The sequence below is a fragment of the Chelon labrosus genome, assembly GCF_963514085.1.
Source record: "Chelon labrosus genome assembly, contig: SCAFFOLD_31, whole genome shotgun sequence".
NCBI classification, from domain to species: Eukaryota; Metazoa; Chordata; class Actinopteri; order Mugiliformes; family Mugilidae; genus Chelon; species Chelon labrosus.
The window spans coordinates 1,075,775-1,099,431 of NW_028181545.1; the positions used below are offsets into that span (position 1 = coordinate 1,075,775).

The 23,657-nt window shown below is 41.5% G+C and overlaps 1 protein-coding gene across 1 annotated transcript; it reads right to left on the minus strand.

The window, feature by feature from the left end:
- Nucleotides 1-9,823: 9,823 nt before the first annotated feature.
- Nucleotides 9,824-11,603, minus strand: LOC311509902 (GTPase IMAP family member 7-like; the record flags this gene model as incomplete). The annotated part of the gene is made up of 2 exons (XM_084575342.1): nucleotides 9,824-10,726; nucleotides 11,516-11,603. 2 exons carry the CDS (start codon nucleotides 11,601-11,603, stop codon nucleotides 10,047-10,049), a joined length of 768 nt encoding a protein of 255 aa, XP_084431468.1. The 3' UTR covers nucleotides 9,824-10,046.
- Nucleotides 11,604-23,657: the final 12,054 nt, after the last annotated feature.

Consider the following 23,657-nt stretch of genomic DNA (forward strand, 5'->3'; position numbering starts at 1 on the left):
CTTTCCTCCAGAAATTTCCCTGCCTTTTTAACATGGCAGTCTATGGAGCTGTGGATGGGTGTTGCTGGCACATCTTTGTGTCTGACGCCAAAACTATAAGACTTACAGCTTTAGCAGACGGATATGAGTGAGAAGACAAATTTTCCTACGTTTCTATGTATAAATTATGTCTGTCGTGTGAAATTTGTGGCCATGGGAGCAGTTTCTGTACAGTTTTTTGACTAATTTTCTTCTCTCCTCCTCACTCTAGCTGATGATGTCATCCACTCTAGCACAAACATTCCGCGCAATACACACCCATTATAAACCCTGAAATTTGAGTAAAAACCTACACAACTCTGAGGCTTCATAGTTTAAAAACGGTAAAAGTTGTCGACAAGTGAAGTGAATCTCTGAAGAGAAGGCAAGAGTACCTACGTTTTAAAGTTCAAATGAAGTCTCTCGGTTAAAGTATGCCAGAGCAGTTCATTGTTGAAAATGTCTGTTGATTTATTTATTTTTTCGGGCTTCTCCATTCATTTCAATGGGAAATTTATCGCGGTTTTTCGCGAATAAATTCGCGAAAAACTCACGAATCCCTTATAAAAGTAATAGCACGGGATTCGGGATCAAAACACACGTTTTGATATATCATGTGTTGGGGTCCTCTCGCCGGTTCGGGCCGCATTAATCGGCGAAAAAGGGCGGAAAATGAATAATAAGTAAAAAAAATAAAACTGCAAAGAAACACGCAGAAGATCAATAGTGGCCTCGTGCCTATGGCACGAGGCCACTCCTCCCATAGCTTGCTATGGGAGGAGTGGCCTCGTGTCATAGGCACTCGGCACTAATAACAATTTTTATCACAATCAACCAGCAATATCAGGTGAAGGATGCGGTAAACACTAAAGCCCTGCCTAAATATTCTGTTTCGGTGCGAAATATGTCAGCACTTGAAGAACAGAAACCATCTGATCAACATTCGCTCAGTTCACCTTGTGAAAAATAGCTGAGATTGTGAGAGTAGATCAGCCCCATTATCAAGGCACAGGCTCTGGGTGCGTCTACGTCTTCCAGGACTTCTGTTCCCTCAACCACAGTCCGTGTGGTGGCTGGATCTGATGTGGCACGTCTGGTTACAATGATCTTCAACACTTCAGTGGTGAGATCTCCATCAACCTAGCATAAATAGGCCAGAATCAATGTCAGAATTAAACGCATAACAATTAAAAACAAGACTAACACAAAGTATAGTTTTTCTGTGTTGGATTTACCTACCAAATGCTCTTTAAAGAGATTCTCCTCCTTTTCTCCGAGGTACACCACCAATCCACGGATCGCAGCCTCTGCTCATTTCCACAGCATCATCCTGTGAATAAGACGACAAAAATGTTGAACTACTCCTCCCCAAAACTGAATAAATACCACGCATAGCAATACAAAACTACTTTGCTCATGCACACACAGAAATAGTAATGTTTCTTCAGTCATTTCGATTAAGGCGCTAAGGCCCGTTAACGGCTAACGGTTAGCGCGTCTCTGTTAATTTATCATTATTAGCGTTAGCGGCTAACGGCTAGCACCTTTCCACAACATATTCCTCACCAATGCCAGCTCATACCTGTGTCTGCAAACAGAGAGCTGAAGATTAATTCCCGCAGCACTTCTGGGACCGCAAGTTTAGGCACCTTATAGCCGACTCCAATGCACTTCTAACATTAAAAGTTGAGTTACTTTGAAGATATTAGCTAGCTAGCTAAAAGCTGCGGACAAACAATTTTAGTGTTGTGTAACTCGACTGAGCGCTTATAGTTACTTGCTGTTGCACATAAAATTAAGAAAATAAAAAAAAATATTTACTCACCAAGTAATATTAATCCAACCTTGACCTTCACTCCTTGGTCTCTCCCTGGCTGTTGCTGGTGCAGTCTGGCAGCATAAAATGGCCGCCTGTCACGTTCTCTGCTTTAGTACATGAACATGTGATAGGAAGCTGCACTAACTTAATATTATAATACAATATTAAGTTTCATTAACTTAATACTTTTCCTTGTTAAATGAAGGCAGAAATGCTTATCCAAAATCAATATATTTCTGAGTTAAGACAACTTTCTTTATTTTTAATTTTGATCAACCTCTTGAAATAAGTTATCAACTTAATAAAACAATGGACATGTAACAAATTGTGTTTTTTATGCTGAAAAAGCTCATGTTTTTAAGTCATACTAACTAACCTCCTGAATCATTTTTTAGAATAGTCATTATGTCAACATGTCATGAATACAAAAAGAGGTGGATTTTCTGTTTATGTCAAGCTGTCATGACAAAGACATCCTCTGGTAATGTCATCCTGGTTAATGTCAAGTTGTCATTACAAAGACGTCCCAAACATATTTAATGTCAACTTGTCATGACCAAGACAACTTCTGGTAATGTCACTTTGATTAATGTCAAATTGTCATAATCGAGACAACCCAAGCAATGTCAACTTGTCATAACAAAAACCGAATGACACTTAATGACAGAGGTCATAAACGTTTATGACATGTTTATAAAGTTTATGACACTTTTATGGCAGCGTCATGTTATAGTTATGACAGTGTCATGTCACTCTTATGTCAACACTGTCAAGTAAAGTGCTCAAACACTGCAACTCATGCAAAATTTTATAAAAACAAGTAAAATAATATAAATACAATACAAAACAAAATCCCAAATTCACCTCTCTGTTCATGTTTCCCCTATGCCTGACCATATCCAACAGAATACCCTTCATATACTCTGAACCATAACTGCAACTCTATGGTTTTTCATTCAGGCCATATGGCGAGATAGTAGACAGCTTATCAATCGTCATGCTGGCTCAGGGGTTAGGGTCAGGTGTGTGTCTGCAGGTATTCAGGTTGGTTTCTGTTTTCAGGATACTGATGTGATCAGTCTGTCATTAATCTGAGCCGTTGACTGCAACAGGACAACAGGACGTTAGTTGCAGCAACAAACAGAATGACTGTCATTGTTCACCACCCTGGTATTTAAATGTGAACAGGTTTCACTTCAACACTCAGACGTTGACCTTGGACAGAAGTCAGAACACATTGGTCGCTAACATTCAGGTACAACTGGATTTTTCTTCTTCACCATCTTTATAATCAGGAGCTATTTTTAGTCATTACACAGAAATGTTGGAACAATGGAAGCAGGAACCATCCATCAGAGATTCCAGTTAATCAGACTGCTGATCATTTCCTTAAAATCTAACGCTACACCAGGTTAAACAGGTTCTGTGTCTGTCTGTCAACAAACCCTTTACACCTTGTTAAGATAAGATAAGGTCTTATTTGTCACATGCACAGTTATACATAGTACAATACATAGTGAAATGTGTTTTTGTACCTGCAGCCAGTGGTAAAAATGACAGATAGTAAAAACACTGAGGCACTCTACAAGAAGGGACAGAGTCGACTCTACCTTTTGAGGAGACTGAGGTCCTTCAACATCTGTCGGACAATGTTGAGGATGTTCTATGAGTCTGTGGTGGCCAGTGCGCTCCTGTACGCTGTTGCATGCTGGGGCAGCAGGCTGCGAGCAGCAGACGCTAATAGACTCAACAAAATGATCCGCAAGGCCAGTGATGTTGTCGGGGTGGAGCTGGACTCTTTGAACACAGTGTCAGAGAGGAGGATGCTGGCAAGAGTGGAGACAATCCTGGACAACACATCTCACCCACTCCACAACACACTGGCCAGTCTAAGGAGTACCTTTAGTAACAGACTCATCCTACCAAAATGTACCACAGAACGCCACAGGAGGTCATTCCTGCCTGTGGACATCAAACTTTATAACTCCTCCCACTGAGTGTTGGTCACTCTTTAACACTTAGACGCTGTTAATTTATTGCAAATTCTATCTCTGTATATTGTGAATACTTGTGTAATATTGTTCCTTTACTTTAAATGCATCTTACTTATTTTTATATATTTTTGTATTACCTTTAATCAACTAGCAACTGTCACTTTATGGGAGCAACAGCAACAAAACAATTTCCTTGAAGGATTAATAAAGTATTCTGATTCTGATTCTGATTCTGAGATAGCCCACAAGGTAAACAATATAAGTATAAATGTGCAACTGAGAAAAATAAAATATAATTAAAGTTACAAGCAGCGTTGAACGGGCCCTCGCACCCCACGCCCGTTGGCGTCCGGCAAGGACGGGGTCACTGCAGTTCTCAGGGGATACAGTGGAGTAACAATGCACCATGGCACGATGCACAGTCTGTGCAATTCAATATTTTACAGAGCAAATCATCTGAGACTGCTGTAAGTCTTGGCTGTTTTGAATGTATTCTCTCTGTGGCATCAAAGTATGTTAAAACAGCTTCACCAACTATTACAGGTTAACTGCTCTCCATCATGGACAATCCGTCACATCCACTACACCAGACTATAGAGGGGCAGTGGAGCTCCTTCTCCAACAGACTGATCCAGCTCCACTCCCACACTGAACGCTACAGGACTACTTTCATACCATTCTCTGTCCAGCTCTACAACAACTCACCTTTCTGTAACAGATAACTCCATGTTATTAATGTTAATGGACACTATTGAACCTTACACCTTATCCTGTATATTCATTCATTCATCTTCTATACCCGTTTAGTCCTGTTAAGGGTCATGGGGGTCTGCTGGAGCCTATCCCAGCTGTCATCGGGCGAGAGGCAGGGTTACACCCTGGACAGGTCGCCAGTCCATCGCAGGGTCAACACAGAGACAGACAACCACACGCACACCTACGGCCAATTTAGAATCACCAGTTAACCTAATGAGCATAATGTCTTTGGATGGTGGGAGGAAGCCGGAGTACCCGGAGAGAACCCACGCAGACACAGGGAGAACATGCAAACTCCACACAGAAAGGCCAGCCGGCCCCTGAATTCGAACCGGTGACCTTCTTGCTGTGAGGCATCAGTGCTAACCACCTCGCCACTGTGCCTGTGTAATTTTTAAATTTTTGCTTATACTATTTTTATTTTATTTTACTAGATTTTATTTTACTTATTTTTTATTTCTATTTTATTTTATTTAATCTTTTTTATCTGAGGTTCTTAAGAGTGTTTTTTATGTACAACTAAGCTACTGTGACCAAGCAATTTCCCTTGTGGATGAATAAAATTTATCTAAGTCTAAGTCTAAGTCTAACCAACACACACACACTGGCAGCCAGCCACCAGAGAGCAATGCTATGGCTCTATCTGCTGGACAAAGTAGCACACTACTTGAAATGATGATGGAATCAGTAAGACAGTGAACATTTTCACTTTCATAACCAGAACAGGCCCAAAGTTTAACGAAAACTCACAATTTACGCAGTGAGTGATCACGAAGCCCATAACTATGTCCTGACAAAATCTGAAGAGAATCCAGTCACCCTGACAGTAACAGCAGGTCACATTCCAAACACGCTCCAAAATTTCCTGTTCACAATAGGTGGCGCTACAATACTTGTATAAATATTGACATATGGATGTGTTCAGTTAGGGACCAGTAACAATACTGTAAAGTTTGATGCACTTTGGACTGAATTACAGCACGTTTAATGCAACTTCCTGTTTCATGGCGCGTCATGAAACTTTGAGGGGCCAGAACACCCACGCCCCTTTGACGAAAAGTCAAAAACTTATGTCATGTTCCTTCGCCTGTCTTTCAACAACTTATTTCCAACTTTGAAGTCAATCTGATAAGGTTTAATGCCTGGAAGTAGAAAGTCCAAAACAATAATTAGTTCAATTTTCACTGTTCCATCAGAATAACAGACTTCCTGTTGTCCAATCCTGGGATGTTACATATGTCCGCATATTTTGAGATTTTTAGGCGCAACAGGCTTCAGAGGCCCCTGCTTAAGACCCTCACACATTCAATTTTTGCAAATTGCAAGGCGTTTGCAAATTTTCAGGACTTTTTGTGGATGTTTGGGCATTCTAAATTTTGAGCAAAGAGGCGGAAAGAGAAGAAAAAAATCCTTGATGTTTCCACCCGCACTGCTGTGAAACATGTCCAGCGCACCCTGCAGAGCGGCCTCCGATTGATCTGTCCACCACTCCACTTCTCTCGCTGCAGGGGGTTCCTGCTTCAGCTGACTTTCCAAAGGGGGGGGGGGGGGGGTGTTCACTGTGTATCCTTCTTTGAACAGCAAGTAGCAGTGGTCTAGAGTCCTTACTCCTCTGGTGGGGCAGTCGCTGTGTTGAGTAAACTCCAGCATCATCTTTTTCAAGTAGTCTGAAGGGTGGAAATCGCCTCATGTAGCTTGGACAGTGCAGCATCCGTGGCCGCCTGGGGTGGAATATAGACGGCACTGATGATGACCGAAGTAAACTCGCGGGGCAGGTAGTGGGGACGGCATTTAATGGTTAGGAGCTCCAGGTTAGGCGAGCATGAGCGTTTGAAAGGTACAACGTTCCTACTGTCACACCAGTTGTTATTAACCATAAGGCATACTCCACCTCCCTTTGATTTCTCCGACTCACTCGTTCTGTCCGTTCAGTGAACTGTAAGGAACTCCGCAGGGCGAAGTCCGGTACGAGAGGAGTCAGCCATGTCTCGGTGAGGCAGATGATGTTGCAGTCACGTATGTCCCTCTGGTACTGGATCCTGGCCCTGAGTTCGCCCTGGGGCTCCCGTGTCCTCCTTTGTTTGTGTCGGCTCCCTGGCGCAGGATGTCTAAGGGGCCAAGAAAATGGTCGCATAAAAAAGTTTGAGTACTCTAATTACGAGTGCCTATCTGTCATTAGTGACCCAGAGTAGGTGAGCTAAATAAGTTAAAAGTAAAAGCAAAAAGCACTATATACAAAGAAAGTGTCGGAGCAGGTGCGATGGCTGCTGACCTCACCTGAGCCATATTGAAAGAAGCAATCCTATCAGCCAATCACATGGCAGCAGGTCAGAGACAGGCTCTGGGACCTCACCTGATACTAAACAAGGAAAATGTGATGTCAGTGACTTTCTGCTTGGTCTGATTGTTGGGGAATGTTAATGATTAAAGCTGATTTCTTGTTCTGTCAGAGGATGATTTAAATAAATGATTTCCATAAAATACACTGAGTTTCGGTTGATTAAAGAAAGTTTAACAAACCTTCAAAATAAAATTTCCAATATGCAAAAAGGAGCTGATGAACAGGCTTTTTTGGAGCCAGGATTTTCCATAAATGCCCCACCAGGAACCAAAGGGAGGGTCAGTGGGTATGTTGATGTTCAAAATAAAACTACAAAACTACTCCTTAAAAATAAAAGCATGTAAAACCAACCAAAACCTAATAAAGAGGCTGTATAGAAGCCATTCCTTTCCAGAGAGAATTAAGTTGGAGGGTAGACAACACACACGATTTTAACAGGACTTACGTCAGCAGCAGCAGCAGCATTGGCACGGTCAAAGTTTCAGCAGGAATTTTCTAATTCTTCTTATTATTATTATTAATAATATTATTAGCACTGGGCGATATGGCTGAAAAATGACTTCTCAACTGTGCTGAACTGCACCTGTTATTTCTTTATATCGCTTTGATGTTTTGTTGTATTGCACTGCTGCCGTGTTCCTCAGAGGTCATAAAAATCCCGTCATTTTTTAAAAATGATAACAATGACATATTCAATAGCATTTAATTTTCATTCATTATTAATTAATATTCAGTAGCGGTGGAAAAAAAGAAGATTCGGTTCATATAACCGGTCATCAATGGCCATTTGATATAAACTGCACCACTAGCAAACTAAGACACTCAGACACTCACTCACTTAAGTACAATACGCAGATAAACGAAACTAAACCGACTCTTACTACTAATCAAGAGACAAGAGGTAATTAATATGCTCACTCGCCACCAAGTTAGCAGACAACATCGGCCTGACTCTTGTCAGACTTAAAATAACCAAAATATTGCCAAACTGGTGACGTGACCTTTCCTTTTTTATCTACAATTTCCTCTGGCGCTGTCTCTCTCATATTCTCCTTTCACTCCACGCCGTTCTTTGTTGTTGTTGTTGATGCCACTAACCTGGCTTAGCTGGGCCGTGATAGGTCGAGAGGCTAAAGCCTTTCTTCTGCCTACATCCCCCAGAATGACTTGCAGTTGTGGCTCGGGGTTTTCTATAACGGAGTTCAAGTGAAATTATCAAACATTCTATCATTCTATCTAACGTATTTTCTATTGGTATTGATCACGTGTCTATCGCGATATATATCGTTATCGTTTTATCGCCCAGCCCTAATTATTATTATTATTATTTTTATTATTATTATTATTATTATTATTATAATGTCAAACATCCAGACTTATAAAGAACTATCTTCAGCCACAAGACGTACAGAGTTCTGCAGCAGCTGGACTGAATTCAAGTCATCAGTTGAACATCAAACACACAATCATCCATCTTCTAATAATGATAAAAAAGACATGAGGTTCTAAAGCATCTTTAATTACTTGAGTGTAGATATTAGGTTACATGAAGAACATATGAATACATGAATCACAGTAGATCAAATAAATTACCAACGACCTCCTTATGGCTGCTGATTCTGGACTCCTCACCATCCTCATCCTCCTCGACCTGAGTGCAGCCTTTGATACCATCTCTCATACCACCCTCCTCAACAGACTGTCTTCCATTGGCATCACCCACACTCCTTTAGACTGGTTCACATCTTACCTCTCTGGCCGCACTCAGTTCATTCAACTTAAGTCCCTTAAATCCATCCCCTCCTCCGTCACTTCAGGTGTGCCCCAGGGCTCTGTCCTGGGGCCCCTACTCTTCATCATCTACCTCCTCCCCCTTGGCAATATCTTCCGCAAATTTAATATTCATTTCCACTGCTATGCAGATGACACCCAGCTCTACCTTTCCAGCAAACCTTCGTCCACTCTCCCACACACCTCCCTTACTGATTGCATCTCTGAAATAAAAACCTGGTTCACCCAAAACTTCCTTAAACTAAACAATAACAAAACTAAGGTCCTCCTCATTGGCACCAAATCCACTCTATCCAAAACCGACAGCTTTTCTCTTAGTATTGACAACTCCTCCGTTTCACCCTCCCCCCAGGTTAAGAGTCTGGGTGTCATCCTTGACAGCACACTATCCTTTCAATCCCACATCAATAACATTACTCGGGTCTGCCTACTTCCACCTACGTAACATTAATCGCCTCCGCCCCTCCCTTACCCCCCACACAGCCGCCATCCTTCTTCACAGTCTTGTCACTTCCCGTCTGGATTATTGCAACTCTCTCCTCTTTGGCCTTCCACACAAATCCCTCCATAAACTTCAACTAGTCCAGAATTCAGCTGCCCACATCATAACTCGAACCCCCTCCATTCACCACATCACTCCTGTCCTTCAAGAGCTTCATTGGCTCCCGGTTCAATTTCGCATCCAATTCAAAGTCCTCCTGCTTACTTTCAAGGCCATTCACAACCTCACCCCCCCATATTTGTCTGATCTCCTCCATGTTCCCACTCCCTCCCGCTCTCTACAATCCTCTTCCTCCATACATCTGTCTGTCCCTACTGCCCGTCTTACCACCATGGGAAGCAGAGCATTCAGCCGCTCTGCTCCCCGTCTCTGGAATTCACTACCACCCCAACTCAGAAATATTGATTCATTTCCCCTTTTCAAATCACAACTCAAAACATATCTGTTTAAAACTGCCTATTCCACCTGGTGACAATTGCTCTGCCTTTTTTGTTGTTGTTGTTGTTGTTGTTGTTTTTATTATTCTTCTGCTGTCGTTTCTTATGAATGTATGTACGGTGTCCTTGAGTGCAAAGACAGGCGCCTTTAAATAAAATGCATTATTATTATTATTTATCAACAGTAAAATATGTCACTGCTCCATCATCAGCTTTAACAGAACAAGAAACTTGATTTAAAACATGATTTTCTGTCATTAATGACTCCAGAGATCACATGACATGATGATTGTTGAACCTAAAACCCAAATAATAACAAATAATGATTAGTGAAATCATGATGCTCCTAATCTCTGAAACTACTTTAATGATCTGTGTGGATGATTAGCTAACACATGCCCTTATTCCCACATATACAGCTACCAGTAGTTGCAATATGTCTTAGAATATGGTTGTCTCTCTCTGCTCGTCTTCTTGCCTCTTCAAGCCTCATCGGAACATTTTTTCTCAGAAGTCGTTTGATTTCTTCTAGTATGGCTCTCTCAGTCTCTTTAAACATCTCATTGGTGTAGCATCTTCCTCCACTGATCTGAACCATTGAGTTGATCTTCTTCAGCAGCTCTCTGACCTGAGATGGATCTTTATTTCTGTTGTTAAAAAACATGACGTCTCCACGGGTGAACAAGACCATCGTGTAACAAGCTGCTGCTTCTCCAAAGATCTTCTTAATGAGTTCCACTGTTTCCTGTTCTTCTTCTGTGAATCTGTCTGCTTTGATCACCACTAGGAACACATGAGGACCAGGAGCAGAGAATGAGATGCATCTACTGATCTCTCTCTTCACTTCATCCTCAGATAATGTGGTGTCAAACAGACCTGGAGTATCAACCACAGCCAGTTTCTGACCATCAACGTCTCCTGTCTCCTTCTGACACTCTGAAGTCACTGCAGAAGGACACATTTTAGATTTAAAAACTTTTCTTCCTAAGATGGTGTTTCCTGTTGCACTCTTCCCAGCTCCAGTTCTCCCAACAAGAACAATCCTCAGTTCTCTTTCCTGTTCAGCAGCTGTTGGAGAAATTCACAGAGACATTAGAGATGCTGTAAAGTCTAAATTCAAACTGTTACCATCATCATATCTCAGTCAGCAGCTCACTGAATAATGAACCCTTATGTTTCAGCAAAAACAATAATGAAGGTGTTTTCTATGAGCTCTTGATTGTACCTATGCGTACGAAGGCGTCACTAAGGATGTTTCACAACTATCATATCTATATACACACTGACATTGGTCAGTGAAATGCCCACATCTGCCAGATGTTTTAAAAATTAAAATTTCCAACATCCCAGAGGCCCAAGTTTTGGCCAAAAGTATCAAAAGTAGTAAAATTTACCTGACTTTAGTACTGTAATATAGTGCTGGTACATTTCCAAACTGGTTGAGCCGGTTGAGCTGGTTGATCTGTATAAACATGATTATCAGTTGGAAATTCCCCAGGAAGGAGAGCAAAGAACGGCTGTGGCCAAAACTGAAAAAGAAGAAGTCTAAGTCTCAGTAAATATACTTTTGGCCTAAACTTGGACTTCTGGGATGTTGACTATTTAATGTTTTTTAAAACTGATGGATGTGGACATGTAGTACTGTGTTATATTGTGTTCAGCTACCTTCAGAATGCAGCAGTCAGACTGATAACTGGCACAAAGACACATAACCCCTGTGAAGTACAGAATCAATTTTAAAACCTTACTCTTTGTTTTTAAAGCCCTCAGTGGTTTAGCTCCACATCTCTGACATGCTAACTCCATATTCTGCCCCCAGGTCACTAAGGTCATCCTCACATCCCGTCGGTCCCTGACCTTTTTCAGTTGCTGCTCCAAAGCTCTGGGACAGTCTTCCATCCCACATCAAGTCCTGCTCCACTATCCACTGTTCATCGATTATCATCACTATCGACTCATTTAAAGTGCCACCTCTTTTCTCTTGCATCATTGCTTCTCTAGTTTGGTCTGAACTTTAAATTGATTTTTATTGTTCTACTATCGTATTTTATCCACTCTTACTATACTTTTATTTTATTGTTTTGGCTACTCGTGCGTCATTAGGGGTTGATTTTGTTATGATTTTTATCATTATCTGTGCCAATGCACTGTCAGGCAGGCGCCTGACAGTGCATGTAGCATTACAGTAACAGACTGACAAAACATTAGGGAGTCTCACACCATTACAATACTACAGTAGGGAGGCTGAACCCGACTCCATGACTATGGTGGCCATTTCCACAACACCAAAAAGGAGGATACTTTGCGGCATTTAGTGAGGAAAGAAAAATACATACACATACAAAATAAACATACAACTCTAGTGTACTCCCCACGACTATACAGTTTTGTACATGATAACGATGGTATCATGATACAGTGATTCTGAGATACTCTGTTCATCACAAGACAATTTATCCTGAGAAGGCGAAAAGTATTTGTTCACAGTATCTGTATTTATTCAATACGTCTGTCTTGCAAAGTGCAGTGCCACAAAGCAGAACATTTATGGCCTTAAATGTGCATATTAAATTTACATAAAAATAAATAAATAAATGCAAAAACATATACATTCCAGTTCTTAGTACTTTTTATGTAAACAACAAAAGACAGTAAGAAGAAAAAACACCGGTAACACTTTACTCGACAGTGTCGTCATAAGAGTGACATGACACTGTTGTTGTTTATTCGTCGGTGATGATGTGAAGATGATGAAGGAAAAAATCCTTCTTGTATATAAAAAGGTTTATTACAAAGAAGTTCAGCATCTAAGTACAAGCACCCAGGATTGCTTGGAGAGGATTCAATGCCAATTGAAGTCGCTCTCCCGATCTCCGTCCTAAACCCATCTTATATAGTGGGGTTGTTTTTGTCTACAACTTAATGTATACCATCTGGAAATGAGATCATCACTCCAACATATAGGAAACCTACAGAATTCCTTTCTCAAGGGAAAGATACCTTGAAGATCAACTTGACAATCAATCTTCTAGCACCAGACTTCAAGTCTCATGGTCCTGACACTAATATCAACACTTGGCCCGTACGGGGAACCGGTTAACTCCACAAGAATGTTTTCTTTTAAAATATACCTCACTGTCATAACTAATTAGCAAGGCACAGGCTCTGGGTACGTCTACGTCTTCCAGGACTTCTGTTCCCTCAACCACAGTCCGTGTGGTGGCTGGATCTGATGTGGCACCTCTGGTTACAATGATCTTCAACACTTCAGTGGTGAGATTCTTTCTTTCTTTTCTTTCTTTTACCTTTATTTAAACTCGTTAGTACACTGAGGCGAGCCTCATTTACAGTGCAGACGAGAGTACAGAGCAAAACAAACAAAATACACAACAGATATTCACAATAAAATACCATAAAGAACAGCATGAAAAAAAGGATCAGAGGAAACAATTGCAAACGGTGGACAGGGAATTAGTAATTAATGATTTGAAGTGATTGAATGGGACGAGTGAGTTTAACTTAAGAGTTAGCTGTAGATGATTCCAGATGTGTGGGGCATAAGCTGAGAGGGCAGACCTCCCCAGCTCAGTCCGAATTTTGGGAATATACTTGCAACCAGTTGCTAGAGCGGGTATTGTAAGTGATTGTGGACTCAACAAGTAATGAAGAGATGTAGATGGGAAGTTTGCCGATGAGGGCTTTATAAATGAATAGAAACATGTGGGAGTCACGTCTTTGAGCTAGGGAGGTCCACCCTACTAAGCCATACAGAGTACAGTGATGGGTGGAGTAGGTGGCACCAGTAATGAATCTAAGGGCAGAATGGTAAATGGTATCTAGGGGTTTAAGAGTGGAGGCAGAGGCATGCATGTAAATGATGTCACCATAGTCTAAAACGGACATGAAAACAGCTTCAACTAATTTCTTTCTGCATGCCAATGGAAAATTAGATTTGTTTCGATAAAGGAAACCAATTTTTTGACCTAGTTTTTTTACAAGATGATCGATATGAGAGTTGAATGTAAGTTTATCATCAATCCAAATGCCAAGATATTTATACACAGAGACTCTTTCTATATGGGAACCATGTTGAGTGCGGATGTGAAGATTAGAGCATGTGTTGTTAGAATTTGAAAAGAACATCCATTTAGTTTTTTGTGCATTCAGGGTAAGTTTAAGATTAAAACATGCTGTCTGTAGAATATTGAAGGAAGTTTGCAGATTTTTTATGGCTATTTCAGGTGAGTTTGCGATGCAGTATAAGATTGTATCATCCGCGTATAAATGAGTATAGCAGTTTGATAATGATGAAGATATGTTATTTATGTATAATGTGAAGAGGACTGGGCCCAGAATTGATCCTTGCGGCACACCCTTAGTAATGGGTAAGAGGTGGGAATGAGTAGAGCCAAGTGAAACAAACTGTTGTCGATCTGATAGATAATTTTTGAACCAGGTGCAAGTCACGGGGCCAAAGCCTGTCTTAATTAATATTTCCAGGAGCAGAGTGTGATCGACTGAGTCGAAGGCTTTGGAGAGGTCAACGAAAATGGCGGTGAGGTATATTGAATTCTAAAAGAAACATTCTGTGGACCAAGGAAATGGACCAAGGAAATGGACAAGATAGTCAGTGTTTAGGTTAGTGTCAGGAAACAGATGGTCCAACATATAGGAAATGTAAAGTGTGTATGGGACAGGCGGCCATTTTATGCTGCCAGACTGCACCAGCAACAGCCAGGGAGAGACCAAGGAGTGAAGGTCAAGGTTGGATTAATATTACTTGGTGAGTAAATATTTTTTTTATTTTCTTAATTTTATGTGCAACAGCAAGTAACTACACTCACCGGCCACTTTATTAGGTACACCTTGCTAGTACCGGGTTGGACCCCCTTTTGCCTTCAGAACTGCTTTAATCCTTCGTGGCATAGATTCAACAAGGTACTGGAAACATTCCTCAGAGAGTTTGGTCCATATTGACATGATAGCATCACGCAGTTGCTGCAGATTTGTCGGCTGCAACTCCATGATGCGAATCTCCCGTTCCACCACATCCCAAAGGACATGGTCAGCAACAATACTCAGGTAGGCTGTGGCGTTGACACGATGCTCAATTGGTACTAATGGGCCCAAAGTGTGCCAAGAAAATATCCCCCACACCATTACACCACAACCACCAGCCTGAACCGTTGATACAAGGCAGGTTGGAGCCATGCTTTCATGTTGTTGACCCCAAATTCTGACCCTACCATCCGAATGTCGCAGCAGAAATCGAGACTCATCAGACCAGGCAACGTTTTTCCAATCTTCTATTGTCCAATTTTGGTGAGCCTGTGCGAATTGTAGCCTCAGTTTTCTGTTCTTAGCTGACAGGAGTGGTACCCGGTGTGGTCTTCTGCTGCTGTAGCCCATCCGCCTCAAGGTTCGACGTGTTGTGCGTTCAGAGATGCTCTTCTGCATACCTCGGTTGTAACGAGTGGTTATTTGATTACTGTTGCCTTTCTATCAGCTCGAACCAGTCTGGCCATTCTCCTCTGACCTCTGGCATCAACAAGGAATTTGCGCCCACAGAACTGCCGCTCACTGGATATTTTCTCTTTTTTGGACCATTCTCTGTAAACCCTAGAGATGGTTGTGCGTGAAAATCCCAGTAGATCAGCAGTTTCTGAAATACTCAGACCAGCCCGTCTGGCACCAACAACCATCACTGCATGAAAAGTGTGATTTACGTCAGTATGTGGCACTGTAGATTGTCGTGAAAGTTCAGGTTAATGGCAGTTCACGGCAATTTGCAGGGAATGCCAAAAACTGCCATGAATGGTCGGAAATTGACGTGGGCCTTGCTTGGCAGTCATCCCCCATGACCCCCCTCCTCCTAATTCTAGGGGAGGCCAATTCAAATGCAAATCAGGGTTGCAGGGGGAGTTTTACCCCAGGTGAGAAAATCTCTGGTACAAATAGATCAGGCTCAGTATAGCCTAATTATAGTCTCTTAAATTTTAGCTTAAATTGATTTATTTAATGAAAGTATGCTAGATTACTGTATATGTCATTAGCAATGGCAAATGTTACACAACAGAAAAAAAAAATGATACACAACAGAATTTATTTGAACAATTAGTTTCAATCAGCCTTTGCCACAAAGGTAAAATGTGCATTCCATGCAAACAACATTAGAATCAGAATGAGCTGTCTGCAGAGATCAGTCTCCTAGATCTCAACCACTGTGCATAGTGGCATGACTACAGTGACCTTTTCTTTGGTCTTACTTAGGGGGTGCGCAAGATGAAAAATGCAATGGCGGAGAAGAAGTTATCTTCTTCTACGCACCGTATATGCACAACTAACAGAGCCAGCTGCGCTGCACTTGAAAATCGTCAGATGGATCCTCAGTTTTTATATCTGTTCCTGAGCCTATGCTCTTTGTTATTTATGTTGTGGGTCTTGTGTAACTTTATTACAATTTAGTTAAAATTACTGGCGTTCTAATTTTATTTCCAAAACCGCTGTGTTATGACGTCGTTGTGTTAGCTCCACGGTCATTTACAGTTGCTGCAATTTTTGTTCAATTCGGCTGAAAATATTATCCATATTTCCCCCAACTGATCTGCTTTCTGCCTCCGAGCCTGTCATCATTCTCTTTGCTCTTAAAAGTGGAGCTTGTGCGTAACTTTGTTTCATTATATTGTTATAAGAGTAGAGTGGCTCCTTTAAGGGGGTAGTACAGTGCGCATGTGCGACCGTAACGTGTGTGTGGGTGGTAGAGCGAGAGTAGAGCGAGAGCGCCGGTGAATGGAAGTAACAGCGAGACTGGTTAGCACAGCTATTAGGGAATTTAGCAATAAATGTACAGTTTATGTCATAGTTGTTGTTGGTGAATAAAGGCTGTCGCTTCCTGACCAATGGCTGGACGGCGTCTCGCGTTCAACTCGCGTTCAACTCCTCTTGGACGCGATCAACATCTTCCAGGCAGTCCGCAGACTAATAAATTGGCTGCTCTGGAGTTCGAACAACTGTGCAGGAGAGACTAACTCTAGGAAGAGAAGACGGCTGCACAATCCCAAGACTGCGGTAAGAATATGTTCGATGACTGCTAGCTAAGCTAAAAGTATCCTAGCCTAAAACCAAAGCTAAGAGTAGCCTAGTAGCCTTGCAAAAGAACAAGTGAGCAAAACCAGTGAAAGTGTCTTTATTAAAGTGTATTTTTCTGTCTTGTAATTTACAGGAAGCAGTAGGCTACGCCGTCTTCACAACTCAGAGACCAATCACATGCGCTACGAACCGGAGCAATGGTAAGATTTAAGCTTAAATAATATGCTTATTAACTTATTTACTGTTTCCCCTTCCTTGTTTAATGTTACTGTGGCTTACGTTTGATTTTTATTCATACCACTCTCATTTAATTGTTTTCCAGCCGCCTGTAAGACCTACTACGAGACAGTAGGGTCTCTGCAGGAACTTCAGATATAACCAGCCTGAATCTGCATCGCAGGCGGAGGCTGCGAAGAGTTCAGCTCGGGGTCGGTCGAGAAGAAAGAGGGTAAGACTTTTTTTGGTGACTATTTTTCAGGTGCATTGATAGATGTGTTGTGTTCATATGCAGTGCATCGCACAGTACTGATTGTCTTGATTGATTGTTTTTTACAGCTGCTGGAAGCGAGACAGAGCGTGCTAGCAGAGGACGAGGTTGAACTCTGGAAGTCCGCCACCGTAGACCTGATGTCTGATGAGGAAGACGGCGTTGTTAGCGGGGTGTCTGGATGGATTGTAAGCGCTCCATCCTTTCGCAGCCCGGAGCTCTCTGAACTCTGTGCTACGCTGCAGTCCCGTTTAGAGGCGACTCCGAAATACAGAGTCACGCACCATAGACGTCTGCAAAACGGGCCTCCCTCAGAGAGAACGCCGCCAGCAAACAGCCAGCTAACAGAGCTGTAACTTTTGGGCTGCTCGTGAGCTACTCATATGTTGTGTGGGCACCTCACTTTGTACATAGTTGTGTGTTTGTTTTGATAAAGCTCTTCCTTTAATAAAGCTCTTTTTTTGCTTAAACATGTTCTTGGCAAATGTTCTTTTCCTCAATAAATTCATTCATGTCCTTGATGGTAATAATAGTGTAGTAGCCTAGGATAACAATGACATGAATATACAGCATAATAACATATCATATAAATAAATGAATTAATTAATAAATATATATAATATATAAATTATTTTATTATTGAGGTTTACATTTATTATGAGCCAGGGTGACGAATGTGACAGATCCGCCAACCAATCACGAGTGATTTTACTCGTTTGAAAGTTGTGGTTTCATCCAATACTGTGTAAGGATATTCAAGCCTGGCCTGACCAGGCGCGGTTTCGCTGCCAATCATGAGTGATTTTACTTGTTTGAAAGTAGTGGTTTCATGAAAATAAAATTGAATTGAATTGAATCCAATACTGACTAAGGATACTCAAGCCAGACCTGGCCAGGCGCGATTTTGCTGCATTCATATGCTAATTAGAACCATTAGCGAGATCTCACACGTCATGGTTCGTTAACGACAATTTGTGGTACAGACAAACCCCACATAGCAAAACTGGTGTGGCCCACCTCTGGGCCACACCTCCCACTTGCACTCGGCCCACATGCCTGAAAGAATTCCGGCCCTTATGTGGGCCACATCCGGCATCCAACATGTGTGCCAGATAAGGCCCACATCTCAGCCACACTTCAACCAGAGCTGGCCCTAATGTGGCCCTAAGGTGGGCCAAACCATTTTCAGAAGTGGTTCCTGATGTCAGCCTTAACTCAGCCACTATATTTATGTGCCATATTTATTCATATATATATATATAAAAACATGTACAGTATTATAAGCAAATGTTTATTTTTTTTAGTCATGTCAACACAGTACATTTAACAAATTTAAAAACTGTACATCTATGATTCTAGACATGTCCATAAAGGTTTAAGATTGTATTTGTCACATACACAGTTATATATAGTACAATGCACAGTGAAATGTATTCTTGTACCTGCAGCCAGTAGTAAAAAAAAATGAGTACTACAGTAAAACAGTAGTAATTGTAAATTCCTTAACACACAAGGTAAACAATACAAGTGTAAATGTACACCGATAAAAATAGAATAAAATATAGACTGTAATACAGAATAAAATATAGATGGTAAAACTCAAGTGTAAACTTAGGGGGGGTAGTTTGTATATATACACACATTTACGGTATTGAGCAGAGATGTGAGTAAAGTGCAGTGGTATAAGTCTGGTTACGGTTCAGAGTTGAGCAGGCGGATGGCATTTGGATAGAAACTGTTCTTCAGCCTTTCAGTCTTTGTCCTCAGGCATCGGAAACACAACCTGATGGCAGTAGAGACTCTCAGCACGAGTTTTAGATATGGTGCTGTCCATTTCCTGCTTTCTCTTCATCCTCTTCAGTCTGCCACCATCTCTACCTGGAGAGAGATGTAAACATCTTTTGATGGTCCAGTCTATTTCCTGGTCTGTGGCCCCAGATGTTAGTCAGTTACGCCAACAGCAGCTGAAACATACACACAAAGCACAAATGATTGGAAATTAACATTTATGTATCATTAGGTAATATGGCTACAGTAATTATATTAAAACCGATAGTGATGACAATATTCTGGTGTCAGATAAATGTTCTCCCTACATCTGCTTGGTTTAATTTATGTACAAAACAAGGACTTAGTGTTACACAAACTGTGAGTAGTCAGTATCAATATGTAATCAATAAAAATAACTCTAAGATTCTTGAAAATAGAGTCTGTAGGTTTGTAAACAACATTCAAACTGACCCGTTTTATGGTTGTTTACAAACAATAGTTTCAGTATAAGTTCCTAAACCTTAAACTTCACACCAGTCCCCTAGAACTGAAGAAGCTACTCGGAGGAGTTGTGAAGCGTCTTCTCAAAAAAATAAAATAAAAACACATAACACATACATAAATAAAACTCTACAAGTCCACAGTTGCCTTTTTAAACGCTATTTTTGTATTGAAGCACGATATATCTGCAATTGCCAGCGGAAAAAAAACGCCAACGGTCAGCTAGCAGAAGCTATGGTAGTAGCACTAATGTTTAACTAGCCGGAAAAAACGTGAAAAAAAAAGAAAACGACCCCTTCGGCAAAACATCCGCTGTTTTAAGTTCGTCTATACAATTTATTCAAAACGAATATGATAGTTTAACAGCAAAACAGTGCAGCCCATCCTTTCCTGAGCCGCATTTTAGGCTAACGGTAATCGTTAGCTAACGCTAACCACGCGTTAGCCACATAGCTAAACGTTAGCGCCCCTTGTTAACATTCAGGCTAGACTCTAGACAGTCATTGTCTTTGTATACCAACGGCTAGCGCATTGTCTCAAAAACAAACGTTATCGTAAACATAAAACTGATGCATTTCACTCACCACGTCTTTGTTGTCCGTCTCACCGGAGTGCACGAGCAGCCATCAGCTCCGTCCACAGTGACGTCGGTCGCGTCAGTCACCTGGACGGTTACGTTACTTCCGTTGAGTGGCTGATGAATTTAAAAAGTGGATAGCTGGCTGACCGTTGAAAGGCCGCTTTTGCAAGATTTAACTTTAAATTTTCAGATCAACTGAGACATCTGTCCTGTTTCGACAAGAACGATATTGTGATAGTTGACATTGATTGACATCGACAATATATCATAATAATATTTAATTTACTTATTTATTTTAATTAAATCTGTGATGTTAAACAACAACTCACTCAAAAATATCGAAAAATAACTTTAAGGGTGGCATGAGTCCGGCCTCACATATGTGGCCCAGAGGTCTAAACTGGTATGTGGGCCGAATTCGGCACTCCACAAGTGGCCCACATCTGTCTGCCGGAGTCAAGACAGTGCCGCCTTTGCCGCATCTGGGCCATGTCCAGCTCACATGCCGTATGCCAGTGCCGAGTGAACGCCACCTGTGCCGGCTTCAAGCCAGATCTGGCCCACATGTCTCTGCTATGTGGGACGCGACCTTCGCGGGTTGCAAATCGTCATTAACTGCCGAAAATTAGGGAGATCTCTGGGCGTTTACGGGGACGAAAATCACACTTTTCACCCAGTGCATGTCACGTTCAAAGTCACTTAAATCACCTTCCTTCCCCATTCTGATGCTCGGTTTGAACTGCAGCAGATCGTCTTGACCATGTCTACATGCCTAAATGCATTGAGTTGCTGCCATGTGATTGGCTGATTAGAAATTTAAAAAGGAATACAGTACCGTCCGCGTCCGGCTCGCATATCCAGGCGGGCGCCATCTTGGGGAAACTGAACTCTCTTCGTTCAGTGCTCTCAGTGCTTTCTTCCGGCAACAGAGAGCCAAGATGACGCCCGCCTGGATATGTGAGCCGGACGCAGACGGTACTGTATTCCTTTTTTAATAAACTGCCTGTATACTTGCAAAGTTCTCAATGCTTCGGTTTGCATGTAGAGACCCTAGTTATGCTACCGTGTAAGTGTGGTGATATTGTGAGCCTTATTAGTGGTATTCAATTTTATTTATATAGCGTCAATAACAATACAAATCGTCTCAAGACGCCTGAAACCCCCAGAGCAAGCCTGAAGGCAACGGTGGCAAGGAAAAACTCCCTTTTAACAGGAAGAAACCTCGAGCAGAACCCAGCTCATATGGAGGGACCCATCTGCCTAAGGCCAGCCGGGTACAGACAGAAGACAGAGAGAAGAGAACAGCAAGATAAACATACATCTGTCATAGATACACATATCTGACTAAAGTGTACATGTGGAATCTTATGATACAAACTGATGATGTTACATGACAGTTTGAAAATGTAAGAGGAATCACAGGCAGGTTGGAGAATTGTTCATTCAGGTAGGAGTGGATAACTGCAGGATTCCATGAAGACTGGGCAGGCTGATGAGACCACGACAACAGATGTAGTATAGAGCTCCACAGGAAACACACCACTCCAGGCCAGAGATACTCACAAGAAGAGGGGGGAAGAGGGGGGAAGGGGGGTGGGACACACACAGCAGTAAACATTCTACATAGTAATAGCACAGAATTGTATGACTAGTAGTATATAGGAAATTAGAGGGCAAGAGCTCTGTGCCAGTAGAAATAGTGATTTCTTTTTATGTGTCAGTGTGCCCCGAAGGCTAGCGTTATACGCTAATTAGCGGTTTGCAAGAAAACTGGTCACATTTGACTAACAAAACAAATGCATGAAAACAAATACCAGAGAACGGTCGAACTCGGTACACATGTGTTATTAACCCCAGGTTCATTTTGCGCCGGAGTTCCCCTTTAATGACCTTATTCTTAAAGATCAACCTGATATCTGTGATGCATTTAACAGACATTTTTCTGCTGTTGGCAACCTCTCTGATAGTGAGACTGGGCCTTCTCCAGCTGTACCACCTCAATCTCTGGTTAATGAACCCTTTTTATCCCTACCTTCCTCCGATCGTCCTCAGTTCAATTTAAACCCTGTTGACATAAACTTTGTATTGAGGTCTCTTCGCACATTGGATACAAAGAAAGCTACTGGTGCTGATGAATTAGACCCATTTTGTCTCCGTCCTTCAGCTAATTTGATTGCTAAGCCAATAACTTACATACTCAATCTCTCCATCTCATCAGGTTCCATTCCGAGTGTCTGGAAAATAGCAAGCGTAGTCCCCCTTCACAAGGGTGGTGATTCCTGTAATCCAGATAAGTACAGACCCATCTCTAAATTGTCTTGCTTGGCCAAACTACTAGAGTCCTCAATAAACCTTCAACTCAAAAAAATTCTATCTACTAATCTCATTTTGAATCCACACCAATCTGGCTTTAGGCCACAGCACAGTACTCTCACTGCCACCACTCTGGTCTTGAACGATATTATAACTGCCCTGGATAAAAAAAGTCATTGTGCCTTTGTTGTTTATTTGTCGGTGATGATGTGAAGATGATGAAGGAAAAGATCTCCGCTGACACTGTCTCTCTTGCATATAAGAAGGTTTATTACAAAAGATTACAGCATCTGATACAAGCATTTGCAACTGCTCGGAGAGCCCCTCTGCCAAATCGAGACTCTCCTGTTTTCCTCCGGTTGTCTCCTTTTATACCCAACATGTTTGCCTATATGCATAACATCAGGAAATAGAGGTCATTACTCCACCATATGGGAAACATACAGAAACTCGGCTTGACCATCAACCTTCTAGCTCCAGGCTTCCTGTCCCCACACATAACCTAATCATTTGGTCGTTTCGTATGACCTTTAACCGTCCCATACACACTTTACATTTCCTATATGTTGGACCATCTGTTTCCTGACACTAACCTAAACACTGACTATCTTGTCCATTTCCTTGGTCCATTTCCTTGGTCCACAGAATGTTTCTTTTAGAATTCAATATACCTCACCGCCATTTTCGTTGACCTCTCCAAAGCCTTCGACTCAGTCGATCACACTCTGCTCCTGGAAATATTAATTAAGACAGGCTTTGGCCCCGTGACTTGCACCTGGTTCAAAAATTATCTATCAGATCGACAACAGTTTGTTTCACTTGGCTCTACTCATTCCCACCTCTTACCCATTACTAAGGGTGTGCCGCAAGGATCAATTCTGGGCCCAGTCCTCTTCACATTATACATAAATAACATATCTTCATCATTATCAAACTGCTATACTCATTTATACGCAGATGATACAATCTTATACTGCATCGCAAACTCACCTGAAATAGCCATAAAAAATCTGCAAACTTCCTTCAATATTCTACAGACAGCATGTTTTAATCTTAAACTTACCCTGAATGCACAAAAAACTAAATGGATGTTCTTTTCAAATTCTAACAACACATGCTCTAATCTTCACATCCGCACTCAACATGGTTCCCATATAGAAAGAGTCTCTGTGTATAAATATCTTGGCATTTGGATTGATGATAAACTTACATTCAACTCTCATATCGATCATCTTGTAAAAAAACTAGGTCAAAAAATT